This window comes from Xenopus laevis, chromosome 5L, assembly GCF_017654675.1.
Source record: "Xenopus laevis strain J_2021 chromosome 5L, Xenopus_laevis_v10.1, whole genome shotgun sequence".
Classification (NCBI taxonomy): Eukaryota; Metazoa; Chordata; class Amphibia; order Anura; family Pipidae; genus Xenopus; species Xenopus laevis.
Window position 1 is genome coordinate 140,395,121 of NC_054379.1, and position 24,801 is coordinate 140,419,921.

General features: G+C 38.9%; 1 protein-coding gene across 2 annotated transcripts; it reads left to right on the forward strand.

Moving 5' to 3' along the window:
- The first annotated feature begins 121 nt into the window (after positions 1 to 121).
- Positions 122 to 24,801, forward strand: LOC108716371 (kyphoscoliosis peptidase). 2 transcript variants are annotated; one of them, XM_041563495.1, is made up of 14 exons: positions 125 to 378; positions 8,156 to 8,203; positions 8,899 to 8,958; positions 10,115 to 10,168; positions 10,269 to 10,334; positions 11,224 to 11,277; positions 11,361 to 11,423; positions 13,113 to 13,184; positions 16,507 to 16,589; positions 16,682 to 16,790; positions 18,283 to 18,400; positions 19,839 to 20,024; positions 21,587 to 21,777; positions 23,527 to 24,801. In XM_041563495.1, the coding sequence occupies exons 1-14, from the start codon at positions 282 to 284 to the stop codon at positions 24,429 to 24,431; spliced, it is 2,106 nt and encodes a 701-aa protein (XP_041419429.1). In that variant the 5' UTR covers positions 125 to 281; the 3' UTR covers positions 24,432 to 24,801. The 2 variants fall into 2 exon arrangements, with proteins under 2 accessions (XP_018117957.2, XP_041419429.1); XM_018262468.2 differs by lacking the exon at positions 8,899 to 8,958 and having other exon boundaries at positions 122 to 378.

Sequence of the window (24,801 nt, forward strand, 5' to 3'; positions counted from 1 at the left end):
TGAAGCAATGCCACTAGGAATCAGAAATAAACATAAGGCAGATAACATACCTCTACGTTTAAGGCTTGAGTCACCAGGATATAAAGGCTTGGAACTTACACACAGTCCAATCAAAGGTCAGAGTCATACTCACCATTTTCTGTTTCCTTAGTTAACAAATCGTTCACTTATCAGAAATGAATTGTATCCATAAACAAATAGTTTAGCTGCTTCCTTCTTGTGGCTCAGTATAAGAAACCAGGAAATAGGAGACGTTACTTTCATTTTACCTGGAGCAAATAATGGCCCTGCACCACCGGCTCAGTCTGTGGCAGAAGATACTGCTCGGAATATTCTGTTTCCCGCTGCTTCCCATCTACGTGTGTGTGTACTGTCTGTGTGAGTACCAATTCCTTCTCTCATGTGCCATATTGACGCCATGTATTGTCATGTGACGCTAGTAACCCAAATGAGCTCTAGGGTTGGTATGAAAACAAAAAGTTATATGTAATAGTATGTGTAGCGGTACAGGTATAGGACCTGTTATCCAGAATGCTCGGGACCTAGGGTTTCCAGATAACAAATGCAATTTAGGGCAGAGACACACACTCAGATTCGGGGATATTATCGTTGCCATATATTGACTCCATTATAATTAAAGGGGTGTTATCTTTGAGTTAAAGGAACAGTAATGCCAAAAAAGTGTTTTAAAGTAATTAAAATATAATGTGCTGTTCTCCTGTTCTAAATAAACCAAAGTTGTCTTTATAAAGCGAACACATAACTTTTACCAACACAGGGCATCAGCATATTCTATTTTATTTACTTTAAAATCCTTATATTTTTAGGTAACATGGACACTTGTTTCATTTAAGTTTCAGTATGTTAGGGAATGCCTAATTTTAATTCTTTTTTTTTGGGGCTTAATTTTTTCTTGTTATGACTTATTTGCCTTCTTTATCTTTCCAGCTTTCAAATGGGGTCACTGACTTCATTTAAAAAACAAATGATCTACAAATGTATTGTTAATGTTAGTTTATATTACTCAGTTTTCTATCTAGGCCCTCTCCTATTCATTTTCCTTTCCCTTATTCAAATCAATGCATGGTTTCTAGGGTGCTTTGTATCCTAGCAACCAGTTCATTGAAAATAAAAAGTTAAAACTACAAATATTAAAAAATAATAACCAGTTGCAAATTAACCCAGAATACCACTCTCTATATCATACTAAAAGTTAAGTTTAAGGTAAACAAACCATTTAAAAGGGTTGTTCAACTTCCAAACACTTTTTTCAGTTCAGTTGTTTTCATATTGTTCACCAGAAATAAAGACTTTTTTTCAATTACTTTCCATTTTTTTATTTTTTTACCATTTTTCCAAAATCTAAGTTTAAAGTTCAATGTCCCTGTCTCTGATGTTTTATCAGCTCAGTAATTCAGGTGCAGACTCTAAACTGTTACAATTTTGCAACATTCAGTTGATACATTTCTCAGCAGCATCTCTGGAATATTAGCAACTATTGTATCAAGTCTAACAGCTGCCTGTAATGAAACCCAGATACTCTGCTCAGCAGGAACAAAGATAAGAAATGCATCAACTAAATGTATCAATTAAGAACAGTTTACAGGGTCGGCGACCTCCCTCCCAGAGTTGCTTTAGAAGGTGAAAAATTTGACTTTACACTTCAATATTAGAAAAACCTTCACACATAGAAAATAGAAAGTAATTGGAAAAAGTCTTAATTTCTGGTGAATTGTCTTAAACCAACTGAACTGAAAAAGTGTTGGAAGGTGAACAACCCCTTTAAATAATTACATTTTTCTGAATCCTTTTTCTCTGTATTAACAAAACAATAGCTTGTACTTGATCCTAAGATATAATTAATCCATATTGGATGAAAAACTAGCCTATTGGGTTTAATTAAAGTTTAAATTATGTTTAATAGACAAGGTATGGAAAGCCATTTTATGGAAAGCCCACTAATCTGGAAAACGCCAGGTCCCAATCATTCTGGATATGATTGGAGCATTGCACAAAAGCCATTTGGTGGCCCCTCTTCTTGTCTTCCCACCACCACTATGTCTGTGTTTTTGCAATATCTCCTTTGAGACAGGATTGTGCACATCATTTTTTTTCTTTTAGCCGTGAATGGGAGAAGGAATTGGGAATACATTTTTCAGACCAGGAGTGGGTTAAGATATTTAAGTACAGTAATAAGATGACCAAGGTATCAAAAACGAAAGAAGTCATATATAAATTGATAACAAAATGGCACTATACCCCAAGTAAACTTAAAAAAATGTTCCCACAAACATCAAACAGATGTTGCAGATGTAAAGAAGGGGAGGGGAATCATACCCATATTTGGCTATCGTGCCCATCCCTGGATGGCTACTGCAGCCAGATATTAGAGAGTATATATAAAATCTTGGGGATAAGAATCCAGAGGGTGGATTATGCATTGATATTATTCAATATAAATAAAGACAAACAAACTATGCTTGAAGACCCTCTTACCTTTCAGTTATTTCAGACCGCGAAATCCCTGATTTCTAGGAATTGGAAATCTGAAAAATCACTGACTTATGAGGAATGGCTTAGAGCTGTGAAAGAAATAAGCTTATTAGAAGAGTTAACTCATCTATATCATAACACTAGTAAGAAAAACTGGAGAACCTGGCTTCCTTGGCATAGATTTATGGAGGACCTTTTAAGGATAGATAAAAAGGCAAATAAAAGGATTGGAATGATGTTACTGCAGTATATCTATTATATGTGTGGATATTTGTAATTGTAATTATATCACCCTTTTACTTCCCCTTTTTTGTTTTGTACCCTTGTTGAAAAACTGAAAATAAAGAAATTTTAAAAAAAGTTTAAATTATGTTTAGTAGACAAGGTATGGAAAGCCATTTTATGGAAAGCCCACTAATCTGGAAAACGCCAGGTCCCAATCATTCTGGATATGATTGGAGCATTGCACGAAAGCCATTTGGTGGCTCCTCTTCTTGTCTTCCCACCACCACTATTTCTGTGTGTTTTGCAATATCTCCTTTGAGACAGGATTGTGCAAGATGACATTCTGGTCATATAAATCCTCATTATGCCCACAGTGTCATTAGAATGTGTGGTCCAAGTTCAACAGAACAGATAGCAAACTGTGAAATGTTCCTTGTCTGTGGGAGTGATTATTTCTCAGTGCTTATCTGCTGATATGTAATAAGAGACACAGAGCTGTTGTATACTGGTTGTATAATTGCTGGTTTTTATAGTGCTGTCCTATGCAGGGGCATGCTGGGTTACATGTTTGAGGAGTTTGGTCATTCCTCTGTCCTAGGCTGGGTGGTAGTGGGTTTCTCACTTATTGTTAATTGGAATCACTTTGATTATGGCATCTGTGAGCAACTATTTAATTTTCATACAATAAAACACCACCTACTATTCATCTTATTCTGCTTATAAAACCCCCCACTAAACTAGCATTAAATTGTGTAACTGAACTAGAGTTGCATGATATATGTCTCCTGATGTGACTCCATATGTCACCCTGTTGGTGCAACAGCTACTTACACCATTGCTAGGGTTGCCACCTTTTCTGGAAAAAAATACCGGCCTTCCTATATATTTATCTTTTTTCCCTATTAATAACATTGGGATCAGCCACAATTTTTACCAGCCAGGCCGGTAAAATACCGGCCAGGTGGCAACCCTAACCACTGCCAATACACAGCCTATAATTTCAGCTGTAGAAGCTTCATAGACACAAATGCAGAGATCATTATTCATAGAATTGCTAGCTCTTGTCCCTGTACAATGTTTGGGGGAGCAGTGATAGTTGTCACCTAAATATGTTTGTATAATATCTTGTTTCAATTGCCAGAGCTTTTTGTTGTAAAGCAAGAAGTGAGAGATGAGTAAGAGAATGCTTCCACCTGGTGGACATATATATTATATGCAACACTGCCAGTTTTGTCACTCTGTGTGTTATTATTCCTCTGCACTGTGTTGTGTTCACTTGGTTACACTTTCTGATGCCAAATGAATACACACAGAGCTTCCCTCGGGTGTAATGGCACCCTGTGCACAATTTGACAGTCACTGTCTGCACTAACTTAAAGGAGAAGTAAACCCTAAAAATGAATGTGGCTAAAAGTGCTGTATTTTATATACTGAACTTATTGCACCAGCCTAAAGCGTCAGCTTCTCAATAGCAGCAATGATCTAGGACTCCAAACTTATCACAGTTGGGGTCACCATCTTTGACACTCACATGCTCAGTGGGCTCTGAGCAGCTGTTGAGAAGCTAAGCTTAAGGGTTGTTGCAAATTATCAAGCAGAAAATGAGGTTGGCCTGTAATATAAGCTGATGTTACAGGGCTGATTATTAAAGGGATACTGTCATGGGAAAATATGTTTTTTTCAAAATGCACCAGTTAGTGCTGCTCCAGCAGAATTCTGCACTGAAATCCATTTTTCAAAAGAGCAAACAATTTTTTTTATATTCAATTTTGAAATCTGACATGGGGCTAGACATTGTCAGTTTCCCAGTTGCCCCCAGCCATGTGACTTGTGCTCTAATAAACTTCAGTCACTCCTTACTGCTGTACTGCAAGTTGGAATGATATCACCCCCTCCCCCCAGCAGCCTAACAGAAAAATGGGAAGGTAACCAGATAACAGCTCCCTAACACAAGATAACAGCTCCCTGGTAGATCTAAGAACAGCACTCAGTAATAAAAGCCAAGTCCCACTGAGACTGATTCAGTTACATTAAGTAGGAGAAATAACAGCCTGCCAAAAAATAGTTCCATCCTGAAGTGCAGGGACAAGTCACATGACTGGGGGCAGCTGGGAAACTGACAACAGTGTTGGACTGGGACACCAGGGGTCCACTCTCAGACCAGGGGCCCACTCTCAGTACTATTATTCTTCATCTCCTCAATCAACCTCTTTCGTCCTAGTCTGTTTTCTTTATACTATAATCAATTATTCCATCTATTTGTTCTTATAGAAATAGGGAATGACCATGAAATAGTTCAAATGTTTAGCAGCATGAGGGCCCACTGACACCTGGGCCCACCCACCAGGTTTTCCTGGTATCCCTGTGGGCCAGTCCAACACTGACTGACAATATGTCTAGCCCCGTGTCAGATTTCAAAAGTGAATATAAAATAATCTGTTTGCCCTTTTGAGAATTGGATTTCAGTGCAGAATTCTGCTGGAGCAGCACTATTAACTGATGTGTTTTGAAAAAAAACATGTTTTCCCATGACAGTATCCCTTTAAATTCTGATGCTAATTGCACTGCTTTCTGTGCTGTCATGTAGTAATTATCTGTATTAATTACTAATCAGCCTTATATTGTGACATTTATATTCTATGTGTACTGTATATTGTGAGTGGTCCCTAAGCTCAGTAAGTGACAGCAGCACAGAGCATGTGCAGTGAATCAGCAGAAAAGAAGATGGGGAGCTACTGGGGCATCTTTGGAGACACCAATCTTTACTGCTAAAGGGTTGTGGTTGACTTGGGCTGGTACAGAAGCCAAAAATATAATGTTCCACATTTCTAGCTACTTCTTTAGTTAAGCTTTAGTTCTCCTTTAAAGGGATACTGTCATGGGGAAAAAATTTTTTTTCAAAATGCATCAGTTAATAGTGCTTCTCCAGCAGAATTATGCACTGAAATCCATTTCTCAAAAGAGCAAACAGATTTTTTTATATTCTATTTTGAAAGCTGACATGGGGCTAGACATTTTGTCAATTTCCCAGCTGCCCCAAGTCATGTGACTTGTGCTCTGATAAACTTCAATCACTCTTTACTGCTGTACTGCAAGTTGGAGTGATATCTCCCCCCTCCCTTTCCCCCCATCAGCCAAACAAAAGAACAATGGGAAGGTAACCAGATCGCAGCTCCCTAACACAAGATAACAGCTGCCTGGTAGATCTAAGAACAACACTCAATAGTGAAAACCCATGTCCCACTGAGACACATTCAGTTACATTGAGAAGGAAAAACAGCAGCCTGTCAGAAAGCATTTCTCTCCTACAGTGCAGGCACAAGTCACATGACCAGGGGCAGCTGGGAAATGGACAAAATGTCTAGCCCCATGTCAGATTTCAAAATTGAATATAAAAAAATCTGTTTGCTCTTTTAAGAAATGGATTTCAGTGCAGAATTCTGCTGGAGCAGCACTATTAACTGATTCATTTTGAAAAAAATGTTTTTTCCCATGACAGTATCCCTTTAAGTCAGGATTAGAAGGGCCAAGCAGCCAAACCTAATGCCCCATCCAACTGTTAATGGCATCATGCCTTCTGGATATCTTGCGGTAGCATTTTGCCAGAGGCACATAACATCATTACATTAACCTGATTAGCCAATGTTAGTGCCTGTCAGTGCTGCTATTGGCATTGGTATGGGCACATTGTCAGACCGGCTCCAATAGCAGCAATGACAAGCGCTAATAGGGGACACACTCTCAGATCAGCCCCAACAAGTGCTGAAAGAAAACTAATGACAGTGGCTGGTGTCTGTGCAAATAGCAGCTCTGACAGACACTAACAAGAGTGCAGTGCTAGAAGCCTGTGTTGTTAATGGAGGAGATTGTCTAACCTCTCTTGATATATTCTGTCATATACCGGATGACCATATAAAAGAACATAGAAGTAGGAAGCACACTTATAAAAGTCATGTGATTTCAAGATGACTTCTAATATCTTCAAACATTTTAGTAGTGTGTATGTGGTCATTATAATATATAGCTCAATGTATATGTACAACACAAAACTACTACTACTATACTACTACTGAGAATTCTTCCCTTAGCTGCATGCTCTACAAAGCCCAGTTTCCTCCCTTCATTCCCATTAACCTGTTTAGTGGTGTAACCATAGTGTTATGTTATCAGACCTTTGGCATTCCATGACCTGTATAAGCACTTAAAGTTGCTCTCATCCTTGTGTCTTTATATGATCAATTAACTCCTCTGTGATTTACAGTATAATATCCTTTATTATATAATAGGGGTGCATTATTTACTGCAGGTAAAGGATTTATTTTCAAGGATGCTTGTGACTTGTGGGTTTCAGGATAAGACATATTTCCATAATTTGGATCACCATGCCTTACGTCTGCTAATGATAATATCAACTTTAAACCAAACCAATAGATTGTTTTGCCACCAATATGTATTCATGCAGCGTACTTATCATCAATTACAAGGCACTAGTGATGTTCAGGCTGGCCTGATACCTGCGGGACCCTTCTTCACGGGTGGCGGGCGGGTGCATCAAATGGCGGCTTCTGACTTCTGGGTTTGTCTTTTACAGATGCTGCGCCTGCTTGCCCCGCCCATTTTGTGACATCATCGGTGGGCGGGGCGGCGCGGGTCTATAAAAGCAACCCAAAAGTCAGATGCGGGAGCGGGCCAAGGTAGGGCAGGTTAGGGTCGAGTGCGGTTCGGAAAATCCTGACCCGCACATCACTACAAGGCACTGCTTTATTATTACAGAGAGAGGGAAATCATTTTTAAAAACTAGAAGAATTTATTGAAAATTTACTTTGTGGCAGGTGGCCTTCCCATTATTTGGACGGGTTTCCTCTGATTAAGTGTCTTACAGCAACACAAAACGCGTAAAGCTTTTATTTTTATGATGATGACACAGGGTGGAGAAATGGTCGGACTGGGGAAGAAACTGGGTGGATGGGGCTATGTAATGGGCATGCTGGCTGTGGAAATGGGTGGGGTAGAGATGGGCTTCTTCATTATAAAAGGAGATTGGTAGCTGAGAGGGTCAGGGTAGGGATGAATTTATAGGGGTATATTTATCAAAAAGTGAAAGTTAGAGATCGCCACAGTCCTCTAGTGTGAAATTCCACCACTCTCCATTCATTTCTTCCCTTCCCTTCCCATGACCTTCCCCATAGGCTAACATTGGTGATCGGTAGGTTTTAGGTGGCGAAGTAGGTGGTCCAAGTTTTTTTTTAAGAGACAGTACTTCGACTATCGAATGGTCAAATAGTCGAACGATTTTTAGTTCGAATCATTCGATTCAAAGTTGTAGTCGAAGGTCGAAGTAGCCAATTCGATGGTCGAAGTAGCCAAAAAAATTTGAAGTATTTTTCATTCTAATCCTTCACTCGAGCTAAGTAAATGTGCCCCTGTGTATTTCCAGGTCTCAAAGATGAAGAAAAAGAAAGTGAAAGAAATGAAGCAACTGTTGGTAAGTGTACTCTTATTCCTTATTCTGTATGGTGGTGACTTAAAGGGATACTGTCATGGGAATTTTTTTTTTTTTCAAAATGAATCAGTTAATAGTGCTGCTCCAGCACAATTCTGCACTGAAATCCATTTCTCTGACATGGGGCTAGACATATTGTCAATTTCCCAGCTGCCCCAAGTCATGTGACTTGTGCTCTGACAAACTTCAATCACTCTTTACTGCTGTACTGCAAGTTGGAGTGATATCACCCCTCCCTTCCTCCCCCCCAGCAGCCAAAAAAAAGAACAATGGGAAGGTAACCAGATAGCAGCTCCTTAACACAAGATAACAGCTGCCTGGTAGATCTAAGAACAGCACTCAATAGTAAAAACCCATGTCCCACTGAGACACATTCAGTTACATTGAGAAGGAAAAACAGCAGCCTGCTAGAAAGCATTTCTCTCCTAAAGTACAGGCACAAGTCACATGACCAGGGGCAGCTGGGAAATTGACAAAATGTCTAGCTCCATGTCAGATTTCAAAATTGAATATAAAAAAATCTGTTTGCTCTTTTGAGAAATGGATTTCAGTGAAGAAGTCTGCTGGAGTAGCACTATTAACTGATGTGTTTTGAAAAAAACATGTTTTCTGATGACTTCAGTGATAGGATGGATTGATGGTCATCATGGTCAGTCATTATATTTAATCTCTTCCAGAGCATGTGGAGAGAGGACTGAATCAACCAACTTATGTAAATGCATCTTTTCGGAACAGAGGTATGAATAACACAGTTATATAAAGGGGCGGTTCACCTTTAACTTTTAGTTTGTTATAGAATGGCTAATTCGAAGCAACTTTTCAATTGGCCTTCATTTTTTTTTTTTTTTTTTTTTTTTTTTAATTATTTGCCTTCTTGTTCTGACTCTTTCCAGCTTTCAAATGGGGGTCACAAACTACAAATAATATAAAACGGATTGCAAATTGTCTCAGAATATCACTCTCTACATCCAACTAAAAGTTAAAAGGATACTATCATGGGAAAAATGTTTTTTTTTTTAAACACATCATAATAGTGCTGCTCCAACAGAATTCTGCACTGGAACCCGTTTCTCAAAAGAGCAAACGGATTTTTTTATATTTAATTTTGAAATCTGACATGGGGCTAGACATATTGTCAGTTTCCCAGCTGCTCCCATACATGTGACTTGTGCTCTAATAAACCTCAGTCACTCTTTACTGCTGTACTGCAAGTTGGAGTGATATCATCCCCCTCCCTTTCCCCCCAGCAGCCTAACAACAAAGCAATGGAAAGGTAACCAGATAGCAGCTCCTTAACACAAGATAACAGCTCCCTGGTAGATCTAACAACAGTCCTCAATAGTAAAAACCAGGTCCCACTGCGACACATTCAGTTACATTGAGCCTGCCAGAAAGCAGTTCCATAGTGCAGCACTGGCTCTTTCTGAAAGCACATGACCAGGCAAAATGAGCTGAGATGACTGCCTATACACCAATATTACAACTAAAAAAAAATTTACATAGTACAGTGAATTATTTGCAGTGTAAACAGTGTAATTTAGAAATAAAAACTACATCATAAAAATCATGATAGAATCCCTTTAATTTAAAGGTGAACAATCCCTTAAAAATCCATAACTGGGGTAGGCAATTATTGCAGCCTATGAAGAGATTTTATCTCCAAATATAAACTTTGCACTAAAACACAAATGTAACTCTAAGAACGTATCTTATTTTAAGCAATAAAATAAAGCACTAAATTGCAATTACATTGAAACTGAAAGCGATATAAGGGGTCATTTACAAAGGTCCTAAACAGACGTGCAAAAGGGGTGCCCTTTAATCACATGCAGAGAACACTTTTGCCCAGGGACTCTTGATTAATTAACAGTATATTACATCATGTACTTTCAGGCTTCCAATATTCTGAAGAGCAAGCTAATCAGAACAGAAATAAAGCCAGTGATGGTAAGTGATCAGCCATGAGCTATTTTGCATGTCTGTGCGACGTGATCATTGCCCATAAACATGATAATAATAATATGGTGATACCGTGTCTTTTGTGCAGGCCAACTCGAGAACTTTAAAGTCATTTCAAAAGGAAAGGGCAGCAACCTGTCTTTTAGTAACAGAGGTATGAATGATCTTCATTTTATATGAAATTCACACAAAAGAGCCTACACAGGGTTAACACTATAGGCTATTGTGGACTTTCATCTTTCAGCATTTTCCTGTGCTTTAATCTGGAAAGGAATCCTAGAATTGGGATCTGGGGAACTGTAACGCTACTGGGACCCATAGAGGATCCTGAGTATATCATGTCTTCCGTGCCTTACAGTCACTTGATGTTGTACTATTTTTAATTATTATTATACCAGGTTTCTGTAATTAGAGGAAAAGGAAAGTGTTCTTGCACTTGGGGGTACCAAATGTTAGGCACCCCCAAATGATTGTTTTGACTTACCTGAAACCCCAGGGCCGATGCTCCTATCAGCAGAAAACTGCACCGGCCCAGAGTTATACAAGTGAGCACCATGGAGAGATCTTCTTCCGTCTTCTTTGAAGAAAGAAGAAGCCGGAAGAGGATCGCTCCGTGGTGCTCACTGGTATAACTCCGGGCCAGTGCAGTTTTCTGCTGAGCACCAGCCTGGGGTTTCAGGTAAGTAAACCAATAGCATAATGAACAGCACCTTTAGTGAAGTTAAAAAGCCTTTATATTCAAATGGCTCAGACCAAACACAGCAACGTTTCAAGCTGTTCCTCTGCTTTTTTTCAAGCTTTAAAAAAGCAGAGCAACGTCTTGAAACGTATGCTGTTCATTATACTATGGGTTGTTCTGGAGTGAATGGTGGCCACAACAGAACGTGCACCTCTATACCCCAGGAGTATTATACTGATAAGAATTTTGAGAATTTCATGTAAGTAAATACAATCACTTAGGGTGCCTAACATTTTGCACCCTCAAGTGCCAAAAAGACTTTTCCTTCTCCTTTTACTGTATATGTGGCATAATATGTTTTCAGGGTTTAAAGAGGATGAAGAGGATAAAAGTCAGCAAAGAAGTGCAACAAGTGCTGGTAAGACTTAAGCTCTGACATTTTGCATGATTGTACTGTGTGTTCTGGGACAGGATAGAATGAAGTGATGAAATCTCTTGCAGGTCAAAAGGAGAATGTACAAATCCCTTCAAAAGACAACTGGAGAGTTTCTTTTCGTAACAGAGGTATGTGTATATATATATACTGTATATTCAGGGGACCAGAAAAAAATGGTGTAAAATCCAGGAAAATGTAAAATCAGGGAAATGTATTATGCATAATATATAGGTGGGACCACAAAACAACAATGTAAAATGAGGGAAAACTTAAAATCAGGGGATGTAAAATGGGGTTCTACTGTATATATATATATATTTCAACTGACACACCCTTTGTGAAGAAAACTTTTATCTTTTATTACATTTTATCAGTGCCCAACGTTTCAGTCCGCATTAGGACCTTTTTCAATGTAATTGTATTTTTCTGATACAATGTAATAAAAAGATAAACGTTTTCTTCACAAAGGGTGTGCCAGTTGGAAGATATTTTTTGTATACATTTTATAACTGAGCACCCCTACTTTTTTTAAATAGGGATCAGTGCCCAACCAGTTACATATAATTGAACCAAATCCCACCATCAATATTCCAACATGTAATTTTGGCCATGTATATGTAGGGTTGCCACCTTTTCTGGAGAAAAATACCGGCCTTCCTATAATTATCTTTTTAGCTTCTTAATAACTTTGGGATCAACCATCATTTTCACTGGCCAGGCTGGTAAAATACCAGCCAGGTGGCAACCCTAAATGTATGCCTATGGGAGACAGCAGGGTTGTCAGAAAAACAATATCTCTGCAATTCCCACTCTGATGTAGCCAGCAAGTGTTATGACCCCTGTAGCTTTAGCACTGAAAGGTTTAGCGCAATATACATTCAGAGCAATCAGGACTGCAAATTAGAATATCCATGCAGAGTGATACCATCCTACATACAGATATAAAAATGTGGGGCCCAAGTATGAATATGGTGAAAGAGGTATGAGACCTATTATCCAGAATGCGCAGGACCTAGGGTTTTCTGGATAACGAATCTTTCTGTAATTTGGATCTTCATATCTTAAGTCTTCTAGAAAACCATGTAAACATTAAATAAACCCAATAGGCCAGTTTTGCTTCCAATAAAGATTAATTATATTTTAGTTTGGATTAAGTACAAGCTACTGTTTTAATATTACAGAGAAAAATAAATTAATGTTTAAACTTTTGGATTATTTGGATAAAATGGAGTCTATGGGAGCTTTCCGGATAATGGGTTTCCGGATAATGGATACTATACCGTTAATACTGATAATTGAAAAGTGCTTTGAATTAGGGTAAAATTTTAAATCATGCACATTATTTATACATTAGATGAGATGGTGCCCAGAGAGCCCCTACCAGAGACAGATCATGAGGTTCTGGCAGCAATAGAGACAGTATTTTTTAGCATCAGCTCAAGGATATAACTTACATGGAAAAATATACAGAGTGTTAAAAGCTAGGTGTGTATTAATACATCTGCAGCTAATCTGAGTTAAAGCTTTGTAGCCAGACCACTTTTCTCAAAGAAATGCACAAAGAATGGGGGATTGCAAATTTATATTACAGGTAGTGCTTCTAATAATACAGTTATGGAATGTGTTAACCTGTGAGGGTATGATGGCAGATTCCCTAAATGCTTTTTTTAAAAAAAGTATGAAATATTCCCTTGAAATATACTCCACTATGCTGCAATAATGAGGTTAAGCATGGGAATTACAGATTGTAAAACCCTATAAAAATAAAAGTGTATTGTTAGATAAAAGAGAGTTGATAAAAGCTTTCTTGGTTTCAGTTCATAAAGAGGATGAAGTGCCCGTTGAGCCAAAGAAAAAGAAGCTTGAAGACAAACACATTACGAACTACAGTAAGTACCCTTTAAATGTCCCATTTCCAGAGATATAGTGAATAAAGTACCCCCTCTTGTAAAATATAAGGATATTATAAGTTACCGAGGAGTTCCATGACCATATAAAAAAAAGGCCAAGTGTTTTTATACAGGTCATTTAACTCCCAGTTGACTTCTAATATCCTCATATTTTGCAACAGGGGGTACTTTATTTATTATAATACACAAGTTTCAGTGAGTCATGTGACAGAAATGACCACTAAGCTCTGATTATAACCGATTACATCACTAAGCACCGTTTATAATTTTTAGGATATTATATAGTGAATAAAGTACCCCCTTTTGTAAAATATAAGGATATTATAAGTTACCGAGGAGTTTCATGACCATATAAAAACACGAGGCCGAAGGCCGAGTGTTTTTATACAGGTCATGGAACTCCGAGTTAACTTCTAATATCCTCATATTTTGCAACTGGGGGTACTTTATTTATTATAATACACACGTTTCAGTGAGTCATGTGACAGAAATGACATCAGAACTCACCCTTTATAACTGATGACATCAGAACTCACCGTTTATAAGGATATAATTTACAAGATATTCATGGCTTTTGTGTATTATATACATATAATACACAAAAGCCATGAATATCTTGTAAATTATATCCTTATAAACGGTGAGTTCTGATGTAATTTCTGTCACATGACTCACTGAAACGTGTGTATTATAATAAATAAAGTACCGCCAGTTGCAAAATATGAGGATTTTAGAAGTTACCTCAGAGTTCCATGACCTGAATAAAAACATGCCTCATGTTTTTATATGGTCATGAAACTCCTCTGTAATTTATAATATCCTTATATTTTACAACAGGGGGTACTTTATTCACTATATATACACCATAGTCAAATTATCTGGCACTTACGTGTATGAGAGAGTAGGATGCCTGGGTGCAGTCCAATGTAATAGTAACAGATCCAACAAACCAAAAACTGCAGGTCACATGAAGATCCAACAAGCCAAAAACCTCACAGGTCTTATGTAGAAAAAATGAGGTCATTTTATTAGTGGAGACTGACGTTTTAGCTACAGCAGTAGCCTTTCTCAAAGTGAACAAACAACTTGTGTCTAATTAACGTGTGAGGGGGGGAGGTGCTATTTGTGACATCATATTACATCACCAAGGTGTGACAAGGTGGGATCGCAGTTTACCGCAGCCATCTTCAGGGTCTTTGGTAAGCTGAGACGGAGACCTGCAAAGCAGCGCATGCGCAGTTGGAGCAATTTACCAGTTTGCGACAACTGCGCATGCGCCAAAATGGATGGAAATTGCTGAAGAAGACACAAAGACCCAGAAGATGGCTGCGGTGAACTGTGATCCCTGAATCTACACTGAGGGGTAAGTAAAAAGTTAGGGGCAATTTCCTGGGGGGGGGCAGCTAGGAGCTAGGCTGGGCGGTCTACGTGGGGTGGGGGGGTAGGGATTTTTTTGGTAAAGAGTTGAATTCTCCTTTAAGTCTTACAACACTTTTACTGTAGTGCATGTCACAACGGTCCTAATGTAGCTGAACCCAAAATCGAGTGGGTAACAGGGAATAGGGAAGGGGAAAAACGTTCCAGTGTGACAATAAGGTAAACTCACCAATAGCATCAGGGGGTCCAGGTTTTCAAGCCCCAGACCTTCAGCTCGGGGAGGCAATGCTAGACATATGGATTTCAGTGGTAGACTGGCATAAAAACTGGACTTCACTCCAAAAAATAGATGTAAATTAAAAAGTTTTATTCATACAAAAAGGAACATCTCAAAAGGAGGACTTACGCATTTTGTGCATTTTGGGCACTTAATCATAGGCTAGGGATACTCAATACAACCAGTGATTTTTAAATGAAAATATACCAATTAAAGAAGTGATCTGGTTACCCACCCGTTAGCTCTTAAAATGCACATTACAAAGGTATAAGGTACTATAACTAGTGTTTCTACTATAAAGCCAGGGGATAATAACATGACTCCATCCAAAATAACGCTCTATTATATAATTTCACTTAATTAAACATGGTACTCACATGTTAATTAGACATGAGTTCTTCTTGTTATTGTAGCCAAAACAATAGTCTCCACTAATAAAATGACATATTTATATCACTAATATAATTTAATATAAATAGTATAACACAAAGTATTTACTATGCTCCATCTTCCGCATGTTACTTCTTTGAGGGACCGCTGACACTGAGCTATTTGGCATATGCGCAGTTGGAGCCAGTCCAGTATTAGTACAAATTGTGCATGTGCCGAAAAGCTCTGTAAATTGCGAAGGGAGTGAAGAGGAATCTGAAGTAGACTTAAGATGCAGAAGATGGTGCCCAGGGCCGCCATCAGGGGGGCACAGGGTACAAGTATACCGGCCTGGGCCTGAAGGGGGGCCCGGCTGTGCTGCACTATTCAAAATAGCTGGGCCCCTCTTGACAGCGCCAAAGCCGTGCTGCCTCTCCTGAAGTCCCGAAAAGCCAAAGTGCAGAACAGCCGAAGTCCAGAAGCGGCGAAAAAAAACGGAGTCACAAAAGAAGCCAAAGTTTAAGTCCTGAAGCAGGAAAAAAACCGAAGGCTCGAAGTGAGCCAAAGTTATAGTCCTGAAGCGGCGAAAAGACCCGAAGTCATGAAAGGAGCCGCAACTGAAGTCCTGAAGGGGGGCCCTGGCACCAATGATTTTTTTTTTTTTAAAAAAAAAAAAAACTTTTATGTGGGGCCCTGGCACCAATGTTTTTGTTTAAAATGTTTTTTGCTTAAAATATTCTCTGGATCCCTACTTTTTCTTAACTTGTAAGGGGGGCCCTGGCGCCAATGTTTTTTTAAAAAAACTTTTATGTGGGGGCCCTGGCACCACAGTTTTTTTTAACTTTTAAGGGGGCCCTGCCCATCAATGGCTGTTTATAACTTGTGTGTGTGGAGGGGTTACCGTAATGTCTGTGTGGTCTTTTAACTGTGGTGTGGAGTGGGCGGGATCTGGGGTGGGGCTTAGGGTAGATTTTATTGTAAGTGATTTCTAATGGTGGCCCTGATGGCACACATTAGCTCCACTGCGCTATTCTGCATGAATGAGTGAGCATGATATTCAAGGACACTTTTTGACACTTATTCACTGAGGAAGCAGGGAGTGGAAACTATGGATTGTAGTGAATGGGGTTTAGTTCTCCTTTAAAGCACATATATATATATATAGTTGTGCTCAATTTTAACCTTTGCACTTATAACTTGTTATTTTACTGAAAATAGGCTAGTGTTTCTTTAAATGAGGGCAACCTCCACTGAGTACAATCTTCTTCCATATTACAGGATACCCATGGGACAGGACAAGCCTGAAGTCTCTACCAATAGATCTGAAAGCTTTTGAGAAACTGGATGCTTATGCTGCAAAGGTACCAATGCAAATGATTCCATGCCCTTTACATCTGCCCTACAATCTGCATAAAACATTCATTCTTATGTGTACTTATTTACTCTGAACTAGGTCACTTCTAATCATACTGTTGACCTCTTGGTGAAGGAGCTTCTCCGATACGCTCGCACAGACCTAGAGAAAACACGGGCTATCTGGATATGGATATCTCACCATATTGGTATCTGACACTTTCTTCCATTCATGTGCTGCAATAGGAAGGCCTGAATACTGAGCATGTGCTTATTTTGTAACTAGAAATAAAAAGGGAAAATTTTACTTACAATTAATTTCACGTATGATTTAGGAAGTGGTATTCTAATACAATTATAGTTGTCCACCTTTTTATTTTTGGGATTTTTTGAATTACCATATTTCTAAAGATGTCCAGTTTAAAATGTAAAGAGTTCTATTATTGGCAACCAGACAGTAAACAACTGCAAAGGTTATGCCGAAAAAGAAAGGTCATCGAAGAATTATTACCTCTTTTCCTGTAATAAGAAAACAGTACCCTGTACTTGATTCTAAGCTGCATGAATCCATCTGTATGTAAAAACATGTAAGTTTATTTAATGCTTAAATGTTTTCACCTGACTTAAGTTATAGTGGTCCAATTTTCAAAAATATTCCTTATCAGAAAACCCCCAGGTCTTGAGCATTCTAGATAAATGTCCCATACAGGGCTGCTCCCGCCACGAGGAAAGGTGAGGACCAATGTTCCCTCAAAATCTTGTATTAATTCTGACCTGAGCACTAAGTTTTTAAAAAACTGCACACTAAAGTTTTCAATGTGCACAAAATAATTTTGCACACATAGTCGAGAAGGAGAGAACATTGGTTAACACCTTACCTCAGGTTACAGCAAGCAGCCAGTTACCAGGGCAAAAAAATTAACCCGGTTAAGTTTGATAACCAAATTATCTTTTTTTATAATCCGGTGCAATAATGCACTCTCTGCCCCCCCAACCAACTCCGATGCTAAAGTTCAAAGCATGGAGTGGATGGGGGGCTTACGAGCTGCCCCTAAGGAACACATTTTAGGACATCATCTGGAGAACAGACTCTCCTGCATGCAGTCTCGTAAATAAGTATGCAGACGTCTCTTATTCTACTTACTTATCCAAATAAACTGCAGTCACACCTCCTTGCTGCCCACATTTGCTGTTGCAATCTACCCCTTGTGGCTCATTCCTCAGCCCTTAGTCCTCAGCCCTCCCTCCTCCGTCCTCAGCCCTCCCTCCTCAGTCCTCAGCACTTCCTCCTCAGCCCTCATTTCAAAAGCCCTCCAGTTTCTCAAAAGCTTTAAGATCTATCGGCTTTTGTAATGAGGGCTGATAAGGAGGGCTGAGGACTGAGGAGGGAGGGCTGAGGAATGAGCCACGAGGGGGGAGATTGTAACAGCAAATGTGGGCAGCACAGAGATGTGACTGCAGTTTCTTCGGGTAAGTGAGTAGAATAAGAGACGAGTCTGCATACTTCTTCTTTACGAGAGCGCATGCAGGAGCGTGTGTTCTCCTGATGATGTCCTAAAATGCGTTCCGTAGGGGCAGTACCGGGGCAGGGCCTTCCTTATGGTCTCAGCTGTGACTCAATGACGGCCGAATGTTTGTTCCCATTGAATCAGTTGGTATTTGTACTGCTCTCTGATGGAATTCAACGTTGGTTATTACCAGAGTACGACACAGAAGGACTGAAAAACCTCAGCCGAGTATCCTGTGATCCTAATGATGTCCTCCGCACCGGGAGAGGAGTCTGCGCTGGGTACTCTTCCCTCTTTGAGCGCATGTGCAGGTAAATAGAGCAGGGGAATGGATATTTGGCTCTAATCCTGTGTTCTGTTCCTGGCAAGATTCATTAGATGAGTTGCAGTCTGTGAATTATACATTTATTATGGACAATAAGTACAATTAGTACAGCCTAAACTTTCTCCCACTGTCTGTAAGGAACAGCTCAATGATGCAAAGAGGGTCACACAAATCATGAGGCTTGTGTGCCTTTGGCACCTGCCACCTGGACAAATGAGAAATAAGTCTACAGGTATGGGATCCATTATCTAGAAACCTGTTATCCAGAAAGCCCGCCTCCCATAGACTCCATTTTATCCAAATAATCCAAATTTATAATAAAAGATTTCCTTTTTCTCTGTAATAATAAAACAGAACCTTGTACTTGATCCAAACTAAGATATAATTAATCATTACTGGAAGCAAAACCAGCCTATAAGATAACTTAATAAAAACATTTTGATTTTCATAATCAGTGGTTTACAACTGATTATGAAACAGCAGGAAGAAGTTGTGCATAACAAAATGTCACTACAGGTATGGGATCAGTTATCCAAAAACCCGATATCCAGAAAGCTCCAAATTATGGAAATAATCTCCCATAGACTCAATTTTATCCAAATAATACAGACTTTTAAAAAAAGATTTCCTTTTTCTCTGTAATAATAAAACAGTAGCTTGTACTTGATCCCAACTAAGATATAATTAATCCTTATTGGAAGCAAAACCAGCCTATTGGGTTTATTTCATGTTAATATGATTTCTAGTAGACTTAAGGTATGAAAATCCAAATTACGGAAAGATCCATTATCCAGAAAACCCCAGGTACCGAGCATTCTGGATAACAGGTCCCATACCTGTACCACTATTCAATTAAACATTTATATTTGTAATTTTTTTTTTATAAGAATTATTTCATTAAGTCATTAATGTTCTAAACTGGTATTACTGTCCTTACTCTTTACAGTGTCAAAATATTATGCAGCTCTGTAAAGGTAATACAATGGCCCACACAATGTGTATAGTATTTGAAGAATGGCCACAGGCAGTGGCGGAACTACCGGGGGAGCAGGGGGTGCGAGTGGGCCAGGGCCCGCACCCCCTCAGGGCCCCACGGCAGTTTGCGCGCCACTGACAAATGCGGCCGTACGAAGGGGGGCGGGGCCCAGCTGTACGTCACGCACCAGGGCCCGCCCCCCTCTAGTGACGCTTCTGGTCACAGGTTTCTGCAGAGACCTGCGGCATGCCCCTTGAATTGAATGCTGCTTGCATTAGGCAGCACTTAATCTAAGAGGGGTGTAGGCATTACTTGCAACCTATCTTGTGGGACCAAAACAGGCAGAGAACAGAGAAAACTATAGTATACTCCTTAATCGTCCTCATGGCAGTGCCTGTGTTCTTGTTGTTATGAATATTTTGGCCATAATGTTAATGTGACTGTTTAGTATTGCAGGGGTGCAGTGCAAGTCGGTGAGTGGATACTCTAAAGGTGCAGGATACAAAACAGGGCAAAAGTTTTCTGGAGCCTCTACCCATGCCTGGAACATGGTGTATCTGGAAGAAAGCTGGCACTTGTTGGATAGCACTTGGGGAGCGGGTACTGTTTCTTACAATGGACCATTTACTTTTGGGTAAGTACCATTTTGCAAACTGTGCTCTATACTGGGATCTTAGGGCTGTATTTATCTTATGTATTTAGTGGGAAGGCAACTGTGAGGAGAGATGATGCTTGGGAAAGGACAAATTGCTGGCATAACAAGTGGCTGTAATTGTGGGATAATGTGTATAGCAAGGTCTCAAAAGAGAACTAAACCCTAAAAATGATTAGGGCTAAAAACTCAATGTTTTATATACTGAACTTATTGCACCAGCCTAAAGTTTCAGCTTGTCAATAGCAGCAACGATCCAGGACTTCAAACTTGTCACAGGGAGTCACCAACTTGGAAAGTGTCTGCGACACTCAGTGGGTTCTAAGCAGCTGTTGAGAAGCTAAACTTAGGGGTTGTCGCAAATATCAAGCAGAAAATGAGGTTGGCCTGTAATATAAGCTGATGCTACAGGGCTGATTATTAAATTCTGATGCTAGTTGCACTGGTTTCTGTGCTGCCATGTAGTAATTATCTGTATTAATTACTAATCAGCCTTATACTGTGACATTTATATTCTAGGGGGCTGATTCACTAAGCTCGAGTGAAGGATTCGAATGAAAAATACTTCGAATTTCGAAGTATTTTTTTTGTACTTCGACCATCGAATTGGTTAAATTCGTTCGAATTCGAACGAAATCGAACGAATCGAACGAAAAATCGTTCGACTATTCGACCATTCGATAGTCGAAGTACTTGCCCTTTAAAAAAAACTTCGACCCCCTACTTCGGCAGGTAAAACCTACCGAAGTCAATGTTAGCCTATGGGGAAGGTCCCCATAGGTTTGCTAATCTTTTTTTGATCGAAGGATTTTCCTTCGATCGTTGAATTAAAATCGTTCGAATCGTTCGATTCGAACGATTTAATCGTTCGATCGAACGAAAAATCCTTCGATCGTGCGATCGAAGGATTAGCGCTAAATCCTTCGACTTCGATATTCGAAGTCGAAGGATTTCAATTCGAGGGTCGAATTTCGAAGTATTTTTAACTTCGAAATTCGACCCTTAGTGAATCGGCCCCTAGGTGTACTGTATATTTTGGGTCGGTCCCTAAGCTCAGTAAGTGACAGCAGCACAGAGCATGTGCAGTGAATCAGTAGAAAATAAGATGGGGGGCTACTGGGGCATCTTTGGAGACACAGATCTTTACTGCTAAAGGGATTTGGGGTTGGTACAGAAGCCCAAAACATAGCGTACAACATTTCTAGCCTACTTCTTTAGTTTAACTTTCCTTGTCCTTTAAGGACATCTATTAACTTTGCCATAATTTACTCATAAGAGGATGAATAATATGCAGTCGTTTCTGCTACAGACTCCCAGCCACTCGACAACTTTGGGTCCTTATGGATTGTAGCTATACATGAAAGCATTATATCAGGGCTTAGGAAAAGATACAGAGAACCATGTAAACAAGACACAAACTAATAACATAACAAGGCTGAGTTACACCTTTATAGAGGCAAGGGAAGCCCTGCAACTGTTATATATTCATCATAACCAATGTTCATATGGTATTAGAGAAATGAATGCATCATATTTACTTTAAGGTACAATGAATTCTATTTTCTCACTCACCCTGCACTCTTCATCGGAGAACACTTCCCAGAATACCGCAAACACCAACTCCTGGAGCCGTGTATTTTGCAAGATCAGTTTGAAAAACTGGTACATTGTGAAAGCCATTTCTACAATATGGGGTTGCTTTCCTCTCTTCCAGATACCTGCACTGTTGAAACAGGTAACCTATACATTATTTAATAACTGGAAACCTTTACTCATTTTACAGCATGGCATCAGACTCATCGTGGCTAATAAAGAACCAAATATTTGCCAGGGTATTAGTTGAGTTGCAGTATTGGATTTAATATACAGGAGATGCCTGACCCAAAAATGTCACAGGAAAGACCATAGGAATAGCAAGGAATTACAGAAAGGCCATCTCCCATAGACTCCATTTTATCCAAATCACCCAAATTTTTAAAAATGATTTAATTTTCTCTGTAATAATAAAACAGTACCTTGTACGTGATCCAAACTAAGATATAATTAATCCTTATTGGAAGCAAAACCTATTGGGTTTATTTAATGTTTACATGACTTTCTAGTCGACTTATGGTATGAAGATACAAAACCCCGGGTCCTGTGCATTCTGGATGACAGGTCCTATACCTGTATTTTATTTATTAATATCAAAAAGTACAAAAAAACATGACTGTAAAATGAAGGCATCTAAAAGTCTGGTAAGTCATGTAGGTCACAGGTCAATGGGAGCTGCTCTAGTAAAAATGTATGTGGTTTATTTAATTCGAGTTTTTCAGTATTTTTTTTGCATTTGTAGACTCATTGATAATGACGACTAGACTACCCATTTCATGGTTTCACATTTTTTTTCCATGATTTTTTTCATTCGTGTTTTTTAATTCAGATTTTTAATAAACAAGCTAACATTCAAGTTTTATAAAAGAGATTAAGTAGAGAGTGGAGTAGAAAAATATATCAACACTTCACAAATTAGAATTTTGACAAATAAGGCTGTAATGGGGTTATGTAATAAAAGGCACTAATTTTGCCCAGGGGCAGTAACCCATAGCAACCAATCAGAAAGTAGAATTTCCTAGTCACCTGTTTGAATGCTAGCATCTTATTGGTTCCCATGGGTCACTGCTCCTGGGCAAACTATGTCCTATGATGCCGCAAGTCAGCAAAGCCAGCCAACTACAATGGGTCTATGTTTGTGCAAGGAGTAAAGAACTCCCTTTACATGTGTTTCATTTAACTAAAATACCGTTAATTCAAATTTATATAAACATGCATAACTACAAAAAAATTGACATTTATTTGTTAGTTCTATTATTACATTAGTTGTTTCACTAGTTTAAGGACATATTTGTTTATATTCAAATTTACGTTAGGCTTTTTGCTTTAAGATAAAGAAAAACAGAGCAATATTAGTGAGTAAAAAGTAATAAAGTGCCTGCAGGTTTGAAAAAATAATATACAACCAAAGACTGTTTGAAGTGTGGGGAGAAAAGGTGCCAAAATCCTAAGGCACCCCTCCCTTTTGCTTTAAGATATCATATTTTAACCCCTTTTTTTAGTACAGGTAGGGGACCTGTTATCCAGAATACTCCAAACTTCGGGGTTTTCAGGATAAGGGATCTTTCTGTAATCTAGAACTCTATACTTTAAGCCTACTAAAAAATTAAATAAACCCAGTAGGATTGTTTTGCATCCAAAAATGATTCATTTGATCTCAGTTAGAATCAAGTACATGGTATTGTTTTAATATTACAGAAAAAAAAGGAAATCCTTTTGAAAAATTATTTGATTAAAATAGAGGCTACGGAAGATGGCCTTCCCAAAATTTGGATCTTTCTGGATAAAGGGGTTCTGGAGAATAGATCCCATACCTGTACTTGGTATGTGTGTGCATGTTTGTAAGTGCTGTTTTATTCTATCTTTCAATTTTGTGTCCTTTGTTGTCTAGTGAAGGGAAAAGTTTCTTTCACTCTTGAGGGACGTCAGCGTTTACTGTTTTTATTTCACCTAAATAAGACGGAGACTCCAGGTTTCATGCAGCTGACCGAACATGGAATGAAACTTGATGTTTACCCCCAAAAGACTGGAGAACAGATATTACAGATATTTGCCAAGAGAGAAGACTCAGAAGGATCATATGACTGGATTCTTGATTATAAAATTATTTGCAAATCTGTGGACACAAATATGAAAATTCCAAAGTGTCTCCACAACCCCGTTGGTCCCAGCTGGCTGTCGGAAAAGGCCGGGCTCTTTCAGCCCTCACACCAGGACCCAGTCATTTACACTGAAGATGGCTGCTGTACTGTCAGCTTTGCACTGAAAGGGCAATTGGATGTTTTCGCTACCTTGGAATCTGATGAAATTAAAATGACGTCAGATATGAAAAACAGACACATCTTCCAAACACAAAGAAAGAATAATGTGGAATTTAGGGTCCGTCTGCCAACATCTGGCACTTATGTTCTTTGCGTCAATGTAAAGAATCCAAATGCCGACACATACACATCTCAATGTGAATACGTCATTATATGTACTAAACGTACAGTACATTGGCCCAAGTTCCCTTTGACGTATGGAACCTGGGCTAAACATTATGAACTGTTGGAGCCCCTAGATGGAATTCTTCCTGAGAATAGTAACATTTCATTTAAGCTCAGGGTTCCTGATGTGACTGAAGTATCTGTAAGGGAAGGCAAAAATTCCTTCCCTTTGTCTCTCACTGACCAGGGATACTGGGAGGGGATCTGCCATACAGGTGCAACCCAGGAGCTCACAGTTACTGTGTGTTTTAAAGATAAACCCAATGTTTACAACTTCATCTTGCAATATCAGGTGGGACCGAAAAAATAAGTGTGATGACAATGAAATGAATGAGGAATCGCAGATGTATTGTCTCATACTACTGTAAATGATCAGCCTATAAAAAATCAAATATTGATCAACGTATAACTTGTTCATTTTTGTATGAATGCTTTTAATGTATTTTATGTCTAAGCCAGATTATTAAATATGTTGTTAATTCTTAGCAGCTTTGCACAGCAGTCCTTGGATCATCTTGCTGCTGGATCAGTAAGACAAGTTTGTTGTATGGAGCATTCATACATAGGCATGAAAATGGGCATCCGCAGAGAATTTTCCAGGGGGGAGCAAGGAAGAAAACATATTACACAAATGACTTGTACCCATATTTTGGTTTCCACACAAAGCTTTTCTATAAATA

Coding starts and splice junctions, on each gene's coding strand:
- LOC108716371 (XM_041563495.1), top strand. CDS start 282: ATGGCCCTGCACCACCGGCTCAGTCTGTGGCAGAAGATACTGCTCGGA. Junction 8,959..10,114: donor TGCATCTTTTCGGAACAGAG/GTATGAATAACA, acceptor ATGTACTTTCAG/GCTTCCAATATTCTGAAGAG. Junction 18,401..19,838: donor CTCTTTGAGCGCATGTGCAG/GTAAATAGAGCA, acceptor GTGACTGTTTAG/TATTGCAGGGGTGCAGTGCA.